Source organism: Ictidomys tridecemlineatus, chromosome 2, assembly GCF_052094955.1.
Source record: "Ictidomys tridecemlineatus isolate mIctTri1 chromosome 2, mIctTri1.hap1, whole genome shotgun sequence".
In the NCBI taxonomy this organism is placed as follows: Eukaryota; Metazoa; Chordata; class Mammalia; order Rodentia; family Sciuridae; genus Ictidomys; species Ictidomys tridecemlineatus.
In genome coordinates, this window is record NC_135478.1 from 133,350,986 (window position 1) to 133,365,747 (window position 14,762).

At 38.8% G+C, this 14,762-nt stretch overlaps 1 protein-coding gene across 5 annotated transcripts in view; it reads right to left on the minus strand.

Moving 5' to 3' along the window:
• Hecw1 (HECT, C2 and WW domain containing E3 ubiquitin protein ligase 1) overlaps positions 1–14,762 on the minus strand; it is a 405,199-nt gene that overhangs the window by 208,178 nt on the left and 182,259 nt on the right. For all 5 annotated transcript variants that reach the window (XM_040291866.2, XM_021722298.3, XM_021722299.3 and 2 more), the window contains one exon: positions 13,260–13,367. In XM_040291866.2, the coding sequence (XP_040147800.2) occupies positions 13,260–13,367 (108 nt within the window). The remainder of the gene's footprint in view (positions 1–13,259; positions 13,368–14,762) is intronic.

The following is a 14,762-nucleotide window of genomic DNA, read 5'->3' on the forward strand; positions in this document are numbered from 1 at the left end:
CTAGAATATCCCCTAAAAGCTCATGTGTTGAAAGCATGGTCCACAATGCAGCAAAGCTCAGAGGTGAGGCTTTTAGGCAATGATTGGATTATGAAGATGTTGGCCTCATCAGTGGATTAATCCTTTTGATGGATTAATGCATTGATAGCTGGAGAGACTACTGGGAGATAGACCTGGCTGGAGGAAGTAGGTCACTGAGAGTATGCCCTGGAAAAGTTTATCGTCTCCTGGGTGCCTTCCTCTCTCTCTGCTTCATGGCTGCCATAAGATTTTTTCACAACACCCTTCTGCCATGATGGTCGGCCTCACCTCAGGCACAGAGCAATGGAGTTGGCTGACCCTGGACGGTTACCTTTGAAACTGTAACCTCAAATAAACATTTCTTATTTTAAGTTGCTCTTGTCAGGTATTTTGTTCACAGTGACACAAAGTTGACTAACACAGGTTTCAACATTTGAATTGGTGAGGGGAGGGGCACAAACATTCAATTCACAGCAGTGAGGTTGTAAGGTCACTGTGGCCACTTCATCAATGTCCCATACCTAAGGCTTCTATTTAGCTGGTTCTGATATGTGTTTATTTTAAACCCTGAATTGCCTGAAATCATATATATATATATATATATATATATGTGTGTGTGTGTGTGTGTGTGTGTGTGTGTGTGTGTGTGTTAATTTATATTTCCAATTTGGGAGCTATTTGTGACTAGGCTAGTAGAAAGGGTGAGGATTAATCATAGATTATTTTGACTACTATTTTTCCCACTTTCTCTTACTTCTTTCCTTTTCCTTCTATTATTGATTGCTTATAAAGGATTGACATAATCTACTTGTCTCTGTGAACAATATTTCATATTCTTTTAATACTTATCTTTTCCATTGGCAAAATATTAACCAGGATTTAAAGGTTTGATTTCCACTAGAGATTCATGTTTTGAAATAGAAACTTATGCTCTGGATAAGTTTGGGGTTACACACTAATGGAGAGTGAGATTGGGGGTTAGAGATATATAAGAGGGGAATACTCAGAAAAGGCTGAGTCTATAGGTTTGAATTTCTGAATTTTGTATAAAAATAGGAGTGTTTCATATACCCTTCTCTGTAGAGGGTGCAGTATCCATAACTGTATTTCCACCCAAGGATTTGGGAGGTATAAGGACACAGTTTTTCACTTATGAGTTCCCTGGTTTGAATGTTAAGCTTGTGGTCCCTGAGTAACCTGGAAGGGACCAGTGCTCATTCTGATAAAATGGAAACAAACATGCTTTCCTCCTTTTAATTTCTGCTTTTTGTCTGAAGCTTCCCTCAGGTAACATAGCTGGCAATAGCAGGGTAAGTCTAAATACAGACCAGGCTCTGCAAACTCTGGTTTTGTTGGAAAAGAGGAAAACAGGCTTTGATTACAAACTACTAGGATGGATGAGGTTTGTATTTTGGAGAATGGTAGTGGTGGGTTTTGCCCTATTCTTTGTACCATACTTTTGTCTTTCAGATGGCAAATGTCCCCCAAGGTCTAGGTATTGGAGGATTGGTCCCCAGAGAGGCTCTGTTGGGAGGTGGAAGAACTTTGAAGAGATAGGGCCTATTGGGAGGTCTTTGGGTCACTGGGATGTGTCCTCAAAGTGAGTAGTAGGACCCTAGCCTTTTCCTGTTCCTCTCTCTGTGCTTCTTAGATTTCTACAGTGTGCTTCCCCTGTGATATGCTGCCTTAGTCTAAAGCAATGGAGGCTGACTGATCATGGACTGGAACCTCTAAACCTGTGAGCTAAAGAAAACCTTCCTTCTTTATATAGTGATTTTCTTAGGCATTTGTTATAATAATGGAAAACTGACTAACATACATATCAACTTTGGAATTTGGGGAAAATGAGATAATCAGGTAGTAAAGTCTGTTTTAATAAGATTTTAGGGGGAGTTTTTTTCTTTTTTAAATTTTTACATTATTCAGGCTCTGAACTCTTACTTGGTTGTCCAAAGCTGGAGGGGACAATGCAGCTGTATGATTTGAAAATGGTCTTTCAGTTGACTAGCGACCTTCTTGGCTGATAAAAAAAAAAATCCTGGGAATAACCTCTGAATTGTCCCCCAGTAGATAAGATGCACAGGAGCTTGGGAAGGTAGCTGTGATGTGTGGCTAGGACTGATATTCTGTGTATATCTGTCCTTACCAAGAACATCTGCAAAGTGCACAAGCATTGACCTGGCTGAGAGGTTCAGCAGGCCAGTAGGGAATGTTGTGGAATAAAGGATGCCAGTTCCCCACTTTTCCACTGTTCTTTCTATATCTACTTCCTGGCTCCAGTAGAAGGAGGAGGAGTTGCTAAACTGGTTGGTTGTTGAGAGCCATAGCTAAGTAAGAATGACGCATGGCATGACCCAGGTCATTTGCAGTGACATTGCATGAAAGGTGACCTTTCTCAAGGACCAGGGTGGATCCAGGTTTGGGGTTTAAGGTGTATCTTGCTGGGAATAGGGCGTATCCTGCTGCCTCCAGGCACCCGCTCCTTGAGTTCCCCTTGAGTTCTCCCGGATTCAGAGAGTATTTTGGGATGCAGAGCCCAGTGGAAGTGTGGATTCCCCCAGAACATGTGTGTAGAGTGCTGAGAATAAAGAGTTGCTGTTTGAATCTACAAGGTGTGTGGTGGCTCGTGATTTTGTGCCCAGCCAGACTGCGGCAGTTGGTCAGGTTTTCCCTTGTGGATTGGGCCATATCTGCTAGAGAGTAGAATCCTCTGCTATCTCTGCCATCTTCTTATTACAATAAATTAGGGGAGTCAACTAACTCCATTTTTCTGTCATACTCTCTTGTCATAGGTCTGACCCAGAGACTACCTGGACCCCTCTCTCCACCATATTTATTCTTCTAGCAGCGACATTCAACTTTTTCATCTCAATAACCATTTGTGGGAAAGATTAGACTTAATGGTTATTGTCTTTGAGTCTAAGTATCATGCTTCCTACACCAAAATATCAAGCACTAGCTTAATTAATTCTTTAATTGAATAAATATTTATTAAGTCCCACTAAGGGTAGATGCTAGCAATAAAAAAAAACTTTTAAAAATAGTAACTAGGTGTTGAAATTATGGATGAATTTTTGCTTTGATCTTTTCTTCAAATTTTCTGTAGGGAATAAGTAGTTTTATAAATGCATATGCAAACAGAATTCATACATAACAACTACATCAAAGTGAAAGAGATTCAGGATTTATGTGTGAGAAGGTGATGAAAATCCTGGGTAGTCTGTCTTTTAATGTGACTTTCTCTACACCGTTTTATGGTGGGCATTCTGAGCTCTTGGAATAATCTGGTTGGGAAGAAGGCTATGCATTAAATATCTCAAATTTTCTTCCAGATCTCCTTTCCAGCAGTTGGTTTTAAATCTATCTTTACCATTGCTATGGTTTGGATAAATGTATCTCGAAGGCGCATATGTTAAAAGTTTTGACCCAAGCTTGATGCAGTTTTGGAGGTAAGAGAACCTTTATGAGCTGGGGGCCTAAGGTTGGCATTGTAGCTCAGTGGTAGAGTGCTTTCCTAGCACATATGAGGCACTGGGATCAATCCTCTGTACCACATAAAAATAAATAAATAAAAGAAAGATATTTTGTCCATCTACTACAACAACAACAACTAATAATAATAATAATAATAATAAAATAAAGCTGGGGCCTAGTGGGAAGTCTTCTGGTCACTGGGATGTGCCCCTTTAAGGGGATAGTCTATTTCACACCTGGCCATAGGTTTCCTCCCCAACACACTCCCACCACACTATGCCACCACAGACCCAAAGCAATGGCGCTAATCCTTCATGAGCAGAAAGCTCCCAAACTGTGAGCCAAAATAAATCTTTCCTACTTATAAGTTGATTAACTCAGGGATTTGTTTGAATAACGGAAAGCTGACTAACACAATGACTGTATTCTCTGTTCATGGATTTGAGCACAGTGAGGAATAGGTTTCTCAATCTCATGTCCAAATAATTTCCTTTCCAACCATACTAGGGAGGTAAAGCCCCAGGAATAACTCCTACTTCAAAGTTATCTCCAGTATATAAGGCAGCACCCCAACCCTCCATAAGACTGGGGTTTTGCACCAAATCTCCATCCTAGCAGTGAGTGCCCTTACTGGCCTATTTTGGTTTTATGGGGACATAATGGGGATGACAAGCAGGCTCTGAAGGAAAACTGCCTTGGTTCAAACCCTTGTCCTACCAACTGTGTGTTACCTGTGACTACTGCACCAGCTGTACTAACTTCCTGTAGCTCAGGTCCCTCATCCACAAAGATCAGCTATTTGGGATTTTTATAAAGATTAAATGGGGCAATATGTTTAATGTCCTTAGGGTGATGCTTAAGATATCAGGACAACAGAGATGTTTAGGTGCTGGAATTACTATTATCATTTTACTCAGGATAACAGCCTTAACCTACACCATAGCTCAGGGTCAGATCTTGTGGCTTATGTACAGATTCCCAGGGATGAGCATGGGTCACCCTCCTGGAATGACCGGAGCCACCTTTGTTCCCATCTGCTATGTCTGTCTGTCTAATTGGACACTGTGGTGATCAGCTTGCCATGCCCTTCAGACACTGCCTTACCCACCTGGCTGCAGGTCCAGACACAGCATCTTAGGTAGGTCAGTGTCCTCTGTCTGCCCCACATACACGCCTACCAAATTTGGTCTCTTGCTGCCCTCACCTACCACAGGCCTTCAGAGGAAGCTATCATGTGTACCCATCTTATAAAAATAAAAACAGGCATAATTCTCTCCCCTTATATTGTAGAAACCTTCTATGGGTCAGAGATAAGGAGGACCTCAGCAACCCTGGCTAAATATTGTGCAAAGGAGATTTATTTTGTGTATAGAGTGCTTTGAGAGGGATGAAGAGAATTTCTTTCTTTTTTTTTTTTTTGAGAGTTCTAAGTTTATCATGTTTACAGAGATTAAAATCACTCTTATGTTTTTCCAATTTCTTATTATTTCCCTTTGTGTTAAGAAAAGGGCACTGTAGAGTGGTCAGCAGAAGCACATTTCTTCCCATATCTTCATCTCTATCCTATACCTTCCAGCGGCTCCACCCACATTTCCAGGCATCCTGTCCCTAGTTGGTTAAGTGCTTCTGGAAAAGGCCTGACTCCTCAACCATTTTCTAGATCATGATCCTTTCTGACTCTTCATGGGCCTCAACCCATCATGCTGTTTCAGGGATTTGTCTTGGTAATGGAAAGCTGACTAACACAAAGACTGTTATTCTCTGGTCATGGATTTGAAAGCACAGTGAGGTCCCTCCTAGGTTCTTTTATGGTGCTACTAACCACAAATAGCTAAACCCAGGCTCTTGCCTATAGAATCTGCACATCCAATAAGTACTTGTATGAATCCCCTGCAGTTTTCAATAGGCCACATTTTGAGAAACACTACTTTATGCTCTCCCTAAACAAAGTACTTCAGTTCAAACATCACTTGTTCCTTTCCCATCTCTTTCTAAGCCAGGTCCTTCTCATGAGCACCCAAGGCCATTTACCTGACTACTGCATTCTTCCCCAGAGACACTTCAACCTCAATGTGGCATCTTAACTTTTCAAATTAAGATGTCTTTTTTAGACTAGGATCATGATCTATATAACCAGGCCAATGCTCCTTCTCTGATTTACTCTTCCCTCACACACATATCCAGCTCCTCACCAAACCATGTTAAGATACCACCTCAGCCTCTTTCTAATTCATCCTCTTCCATTTTTTTCTCATTTCATGAGCTCCCTATTTCTCACCTGTCTTTGTGCCATAGTTCCTGTTGGTCTTAGGCTTACAGGGTTAGGACACTTCAGTGCACTTTCCACATTGCTGCCAAGACAAAATGTCTAGAATGCAAGGCTAATCAGGATGTTTCTTCACAGAGAGCATTTCAGGAGCTTTCTGTGCTCTGTAAGCCCCTATCTACACTGCCTAGAGCCTCTGGGTCACAGGATCCTTCCCCAGAATTTTTCTTTTCTTTTTTTAAAATTTTAAAAAATCCTTTTTATTAAAGAAGTTTTTGCAACAATAAATAAAGGATGTCGTCTCCTTCAAAAGTTAAGGCATCAGTCCCTTGGTAATGAACTTGAAACTTCATTGAAACAAATGGCACTTGGTTTTATTTTCTTTCCTAATTTGGATGCCTTATATATTATTTTTAATAGATTTTTATATACCACATGTAACATTTACTTACAATATTTACAGATACATTTTGATATTCTCCAATTATGATAATACAATTCTCAGGAAAGTTATATAATTATTCCTACACAATGAAGTAGCTGTTTCTGAATAATTTAAGAGAACATGTATTGTATTGCTGCATAGTTTAAGGTGTTAGAGTTGGTTCTCTTGCATTCCCTGTCCTGATTTTGGATCAGACCTTCTTGCTGTGATGGAGGCTCACAACCATTACTGAAAAGAGATTCTTTCTTTCTTTTTAATATTTTTTTAGTTGACAATGGATCTTTATTTATTTATATGCGGTGCTAAGAATCAAACCTGTGCCTCATACATGCTAGGCAAGTGCTCTACCACTGAGCTACCACCCCAGCTCAAGAGATTCTTTCTTTTTTTTTTTTTTGAAGTAATTTTTTTTTCTTACCTACTTCAGACTCACCGCATCACTACTCTCCACCTCAGTGCCCTTCCAGTACTTTCCATTTCTACCTGGCCCCCAAAAGCTAGTCCTTTCTTTCTGCTGGTCAAATTTACCCAGAATTCATGGATGGTGATCAATCTTTGCACCAGAGCCAAGTGCAGAAAGAAGTTGTGCCTGTCTCTCCTTGCTATAGTTTGATCCTTGAATATCCTTCACAAGAGGATGTGTTGAAGACTTGGTCCCCATGGTGGTATTATTAGGAGTCTCCATAGCCCTTTAAGAGAAGGTGCCTGTGGGAGGTCCTGAGGTCACTAACAGTATGCCCTTGAAGAGGGGCTTGGCCCCTTCCTTTCTTCCCTTTTGCTTCCTGGCTCATGCTGCAAACAGTTTTGCCCCACCACATGCTCCCCACCATTGCCATCCTGCCAAGGTGTGCTGCCTCACCACAGGCCCAAAGGAACGGGGCCAATGGATCATGGACTAGAACCTCCAAAACTGTTAGCCAACTTTTCTTTGTATAAGTTACTTATCTCAGATATTTCTCTTTTTTAAATATATATTGGTGGTTGATAGACCTTTATTTTATTTATTTATTTCTATGTGGTGCTGAGAATCGAACCCAGTGCCTCACATATGCTAGGCCACCGCTGTACCACTGAGCCACAACACCAGCCTTCAGATTTTTCTTTACAGAGATAGAAAGTTGGCTAACATATCCCTGGTGGAATTCAAGAGCCTTGGTGAGAAGGAATGAAACTCTCATTTCCTGATCTGAAACTGTGATTCCCTACAGTTCCTAGGAGGCTCCCAGCCCTATCAGATTAAGAGGCATGGCAACTCAAGGTTAATCTAGGAAAGTCTAAGCATGGGTGAATAGGATCTTGACCGCTTATTTATGTTAAGAGTTTTCGTCTTGTTGGGAGAGTCTGAGATATTTTGACAAGAAGCCAGAATTACCTTTTGTATTGTTGTGAATCTGAATTGAATCATTTGGTTATATCTTTACGTAATAATGGTCAGTCACTCTTTGTTATTTAATCTCAGAGACTGAGACTCCCATGGACTGAAGGTCGACTTCAATGCTCCCCAAATGTATTGGAATACTTGACATGAGAAGAAGGGATTGCTTGAAACAGTTTGGCTTCTCACATTGAACGGTTTCAGGATAAGCCTGCCACATCCCCTTATTCCTGTATTCTGTCTTCCCACCTGGACCTCTGACCTCCATTGTCACAGCCCCACTGTCTCATTTCCCCTGTTCAGTTAGAAACATTGTGCTCTTAGTTTTGCCTCTGGCAGGCTAGTGTAGCCAAAGGATGACCAGCTAGTGACCAGAGGCCTTCTCAGCCCTCTTCCTGCCCTTTGTCAGATGCTGCAAACTACAGCTGTGATTACTGTGGTTAGTAAAGGCAGATACATTTTCTTTAAGTTACATGGTACAAATAGTACCATTTTAATCACATTATCCTAAAACTAAAAGCAAAACAAAAACAAAGTAACAATGGTAATATGTCACATTAAATCTAAGCACCTTGATCTTTCGCATAATTCTCAGCTGAATGCCAGACGGTCACAGCTCTCTGCATCTTTCACAGTTTGGAAGTGTCTCTTCTGCCCAGCTCTGCTTAGGTCTCTGCCTATCAGTGCCATGCCCTTTAATCTTTCTTTTTTTGTGAGGACCTAGTCCAAAAAGCTATCTCTAAGCAATTCTAATTTTAATTACTTTTATATTCTTTGTATACTCCATTAGCACACAAGATGTATAATATGATATCACATGATATGCAATAATATCAAAGAGACAAAATTATTAGTGTATGAATATTTCTATCCTTTTCACTCTGGTCTGCTAACGAGTGAATGATTATTGATTTTATAGCTTAGATTCGTTCCCCTATCACCCCAGGAGGCTTTTCCCCAGCAAGATTATTTCTTTTAGTTTTCTAAAGCAAAATTTGAAGGAAATGAGAAGAAAGACAACATGAGTGCAGTGATGATCAGAGATAGACTTCTGGAGAAGATTCGGTGGGAAGGACACCAGGGAAATCATGTGGTGAAAGGTCACTGATCAAAAAGAAAATTTAAGAGTATTACTGTGAACCATGAATACTTTTCTCAAAATTTAAGGAACACAAGTAAGAATATAAGCAATACTGGAATTCCTTTATGATTGTTATGCAATGCAACTTTAACCATGATTTCACTTTAGCATGATTTCCATGGAGTTATATAATTAAAAATAAGATATATATATATATATACACACACACACACACACACACACACACACACATACCTGTTGTCTTGCAAATATTTATAAGCAGTCATGCGTGTTCCTCATAGAAAGCCTCTGAAACAGTATATTTGTCACAGTTTTATGTTGCACAGTTCAATGCTTAATAGACTTAACCTTCTGAAGGGCTTAGAGTCTATGGACCAAAAGATTATGGCACCACAAATTGAGACTTCTTGCTAAAAATAATAAAATATGATTGAAAATGGAAGCCCATAGTACAGTCATGGTCATATTGACTCAAAAGGAAGAATAGTCCTGGTGAAGACCTGCCTAAATCCAAATAAAAGGTTCTAGAAACATGTCCCATTGACCATCTGGATTGTGGTCTGACAAATTCCCTGTATCTCATATGGAGCTGGCTGACTGCCTCTGGTTCCTGCAATGCTAGTCTTTCTGCCTTTCCATGGAGGAGAAATCGTGTGTCAGAAATGTTAATGAGAGGAAGTCAGCGAGTTCTTCTGAAGCCCTGCTTTTCCTTCAATGTCCTTCAGTCTCCAAATTTGGCTGCAAAGGATTTCCTCACAGAAAATTCTTAGCATATAGCCATTTAAATCACAGTTGTCACTAAGACATCAAGACGTCTATTTCCAGAGCAGAAATCAAAGCTGACTGTACCTTCCTGCCATGAGCTGTGTTGGAGCAACACTCACAATTCCTAGTCCAAAGCCTTGTAATGACAGCAGTCTAGTTGGTGTTTACTGAGTGCTTTCTGTCCCAGGTGCATGCCTGGAGAATCACCCATGCTTTCTCAGGTGGTTTGCATGGAATCACCTCATGGGGAAGTAGATCATCTTCATTTTATAGACAAAGAAACCAGAAGCTTAGAATCTAAGGGACCATGAGCCACAGTGGTCCCTTAGACACCACTTCTCACTTGGAAGCAAGCCATCTGCTGAAGCTGAGGGTGATGAGGCCAATTTTGTCAGGCTCACATGTGTAACTCTTGCCTTGCTGTGTTCAGAGAGAGGTCATTGAAAACTTACAGTAGGATCAATAGCTTAGATTTTCTGTTATGTATAATCAGGGACTACTGTTTTTCTGTTTTTGTTCTTGTTTTAATTTGGTGTGATGCTATCATCTGAAGGTATTCTCCAAAATTTCCAAAACTAAAACTTAATTGACAATATTAGAGTATTAAGAGGTGGGGCCTTGGTGGGGGGTGATGACAAATGAAATTAATTTCTTATAAAAGGGGATGAAGTTCTCTATCCTCTTGGGCCCCTTCTGTGACAAAGCAAGGTGTTATCTTTGAAGCAGAGAATTAGTCCTCACCAGATACCGAATCTGCTAGTACCTTGATCTGAACTTCCCAGCCTCCATGAATAGATTTCCATTATTGATAACTTATCCTCTCTAAGATGTTTTGTTACAGTTGCCTGAATAGACTAAGACGGATAATGTGATGGAAAAGGATTGGGAAATGATGTGCTGAAAAAGGTGTGTGAGGGATATTCTTCTGACAAATTCAGAGAATCTGGTATGAATCTAGATCACTTTTCCACGCTGGAAATGAAGGGTAGAGATGGGGAAGCAGCTGAATCTGAAAGCCCCTCAGCTTCTCATCAACTGACTTGAGAATTGAGACAGGCAGTAGACAGGTGGTACAGACCAGGGACAGCACGAGAAGACAAGGCACAGTAGTCACATGACTCTAGTTTTTTGTTTATACCTGGACAGAGGTGAGAAGGGGGTGCCTAAACAATGATAAGAACACAAGAGTGGGTGGAGGAAGGAGCACCCCTGACTGGTGTTAGTGAGCAGTTGTTCTAGCCACACGGCTTGGTTCTTCCTACTACAGTTTGATGAGCAGGGGGATGCACAGCAGATTTGGGACTGAGATCCCGACTTCTGATAGGAGTATGCAGTCAACAAGGCCTACTTTAACTCCTTCTGAAGGTTTGAGACTGGCCTGCTGAGTCCAACTTCATGTAGTAAAAAATCAACACTGAATTACTATAACAAAACACCACCGTAGGATTTTATCAGGATGGGTAGAGTTAAAATTTCACCGGTTCCTTCTTTTGTCGTGCTAAATGCCGCATCTTTCCAGACCTTATATCACATCATTATTACTGTAGACAGATCCCAGGGGCCCTCTAAGGAAAAATCATGCCAGAGAATAGGAAATGATTCTTTTGTCTTTTATCATGTATGTAACTCCTTGGAGAGTACAGAAAATATGTTTTTAGAATACTTCTAATTTGGTGGTACTTTCAAAATCTGATTTAGTCAGACCATTTAAAAAATTGTATAAATCAATAGCAATTACCTGCTTCTAAATTGAATCATAACCCCCAAAGAAATATGCTATTAAAACATTACAGACTCCAGGTCATATGCAATATACTTCCACCCTCATTAAAATAAATAATAAAAGAGGGAAAAAAAGAATAAAAATAAAAAGGAAAATATCATTTTGTTTTATTATTTTAATTTAATCTCCAAGTAGAAACAGTGACCTTTTTTTTTATACTTCAATATATAAAATCTGGACAATGTTCAATGTTAGCAAAATTATTCTTAATTTTAAGATAGTATAATTTATCAATTAAGTTAATGTGTTTATTGCCATCAGGAGGTTGTAAAGAATCTTATTTTTGGATCATAACAAACACTTCTGTAACTTTCTAGAAAATGGCCTGGATTCTGCATTTTTATTACAGTAAGAGAACCTTTGATGTCTTGATGTGTTAATGAAGGATAGCTATATCAGAACATTTTAAAATCTAATTCTCCCTACTTGTTAATTTGGCCCATTTTCAATCATACATTTTTGAAAATTAAAATTATTTTACATAAAAATATAAATTTATATAGTATGTGATATATAATTTTAATGCATGTAGACTCCTTAGACTCCTTATTCATTGTAACTTTTTAATTTACTTGATTTATATGTGTGCCCCTGAGTTAATATTCTAATCATTTTCAAGCTCAATTAAACTTTGTCTTGATAAATTTTTGCTTTTGACAAATTAAATTTGTCAATTTTTATAACTTGACAACTTCTATTATTAGAATAGAATAACAGTTTCTTAATGTATTGGTCACTCATTTGATATATATACAAAATGTAAATATCCACCCTTTCATTCATTTTCCCCAAACAAGACACTGCTAATTCAGCAGGTGGACTGAGGACAAGAATCTTTTCAAGTTTGCACAAGAACATTTAAAAATGTTACTTTTTCTAAAGTGTTCAGTTATTTTGAATATACCTTTTCTAAGCCATTTGCTTTTATTGTTGTTGTTTTTTTTGTTTTTTAATAGGTTATTGCTCCTTAACCCTGTTTGAATATACTTTCACTCGGTTATTTTATTTTAAAGAGATGGTTTTATTATAACTTCTTAGCACAGATTGTATTATATTCTCATCATTATTTTTTTGTTCTTTTTACATGAACAAATGCAAATCATTATTTTTTACATGAACAAATGTAAATCATTATTATTTTTTGTTCTTTTTACATGAACAAAATACATAACAGTACAGTATATTTTGACTTAGCATGGAGTACATCTAATTCTAATTAGGATTCCAAACTTGTGATTGTGCAGAATGTTGAGATTCACACATGTACATAGGAAAGTTAAATCAGATTCATCCCACTGTCTTTCTTATTATTGTCCCCCTGTCCTTCCCTTCATTCCCCTTGTCTAATCCACTGAACTTCTATTCTTCCCATAGCCCTCCTTTGTTGTGTGTTCAGATCCACATATCAGAGAGGACATCTGACCTTTGTTTTTTGGGGATTGGCTTATTTTGCTTAGCATAATATTTTGCTAGTATAAACAACACCAAGTTTATGCACCCAGAAATGTCTGTAGATTAGGAGTCAAAGAACTTGTCTGGCATTACTAACATGTGATCCCCATTCTGTGGAGTTGTGGCAAGAGCCAAAGGTTATGAAAAAAGTTTGGAATATTATCAGCATAGTGGGGCAATGGTTAAGGAGCCCTGAATCACTGGATCAGGAAAAGGTAAAACTTAGACAGGGAACATGTTGAGAAGATGTGGTCTCCCACACATCAAAATTGGAGAAGCCTGAAGTAAAAGTCAGGGAATATGAGCCAAAGCGTCCAGAGTCTAGAGCTGATGAATATGAAGAACAGTTTTCTTTGGTATTAGAGTAGCCCTCTGGGTTGGTTTGTATGGCTGTTACCCAGTTGTTCTAGAACTCATTACTCACGACTGGAAAGTCTTTTTAAGGATCTCATTTAATCTACTTCTCTGTTTTACATGACAAATTTCTAGGTGGAAGTGAGATCACAAGACAAAGAACAGAGCAGTTGAATTTTGCATCGACCATGTCTGCTGAGCAAGAATGGTAAAAGTACTCACGTTCTACAAAGTAAGAGCTGGCATCAATCTTCCAGATGATCTGGCCCCGATGAGAACCATTGACTCCACGGTTCTTATAGTCCAGAAAGTTTTCAGACAAGACTTCATCTATATTCACACAAAAAAAGTAGAGCAGAGAAACATATCAGTCAATAGCTTATTTAGAGGGGGGAAAATAAAAAGAAAAAAAGGGTAAAGGATGTGAATGTCATTCCCAGCTCATAGCAGAAAACAACACCCGGAATCATAGAATCAGAGAGCTGGAAGCATGCTAAGACACCATCAGGACCAATCTCTTTTTAATGCAGGAATCTTTTCCCCACCCAACATTCCTGGAAATGATCACATAGCTGGTTCTTCAACTTTGCTGGAAATAGAGAAATAATCACAGTTCATTGCATTTTGAATGGCTCGCATATGTATGAAAACATATATGAAAGTCTTCCTCCAAGAGTAAGCAGGTGGTATCACTATACACTATACTATAGAGCAATAGTAACAAAAACAGCATGGTATTGGCACCAAAACAGAGTGATAGACCAGTGGTACAGAATAGAAAACACAGAGACTAACCCACATAATTACAGTTATCTTATATTAGACAAAGGCACCGAAAATTTACATTGGAGAAAAGATAGCCTCTTCAACAAATGGTACTGGGAAAACTGGAAATCCATATGTAATAAAACAAAATTACCCCTATCTCTCACCATTCGCAAAACCCAACTCAAAGTGGATCAAGGACCTAGGAATTACACTAGAGACCCTGTACCTAATAGAAGAAAAAGTAGGCCTAAATCTTCGTCATGTCAGATTAGGCCCTGACTTCCTTAATAAGATTCCTATAGCACAAGAATTAAAATCAAGAATCAATAAATGGCATGGATTCAAACTAAAAGCTTCTTCTTAGCAACAGAAATTATCAGTGAGGTGAATAGAGAGCCTACAGAATGGGAGCAAATTTTTACTACACACACATCAGATAGAGCACTGATCTTTAGGATATATAAAGAACTCAAAATCTTAACACCAAAACAAAACAAAACAAACAAACAAACAAAAAACCCCAAACAAATAGTCCAATCAATAAATGGGCTAAGGAACTGAACAGACTTTTCTCAGAGCATGATATGCAGTCAATCAACAAATTTATGAAAAAATTTTCAACATCTCTGGCAATTAGAGAAATGCAAATCAAAATTATTCTAAGAGTTCACCTCATTCTAGTCAGAATAGCAGCTATTAAGAATACAAACAATAATAAGTATTGATGAGGATGTGGGGGAAAGGTACACTCATACATTGCTGGTAGGATTATAAATTTGTGTAGCCAATATGGAAAGCAGTATGGAGATTCTTTGGAAAACCAGGTAGATTAAATGACCCAGTTATCCCACTCCTTGGTCTATACCCAAATGACTTAAAAACAACATACTATAGGGGTGCAACCACATCAATGTTTATAGCAGCACAATTCACAATAGCTAAACTGTGGAAACAATT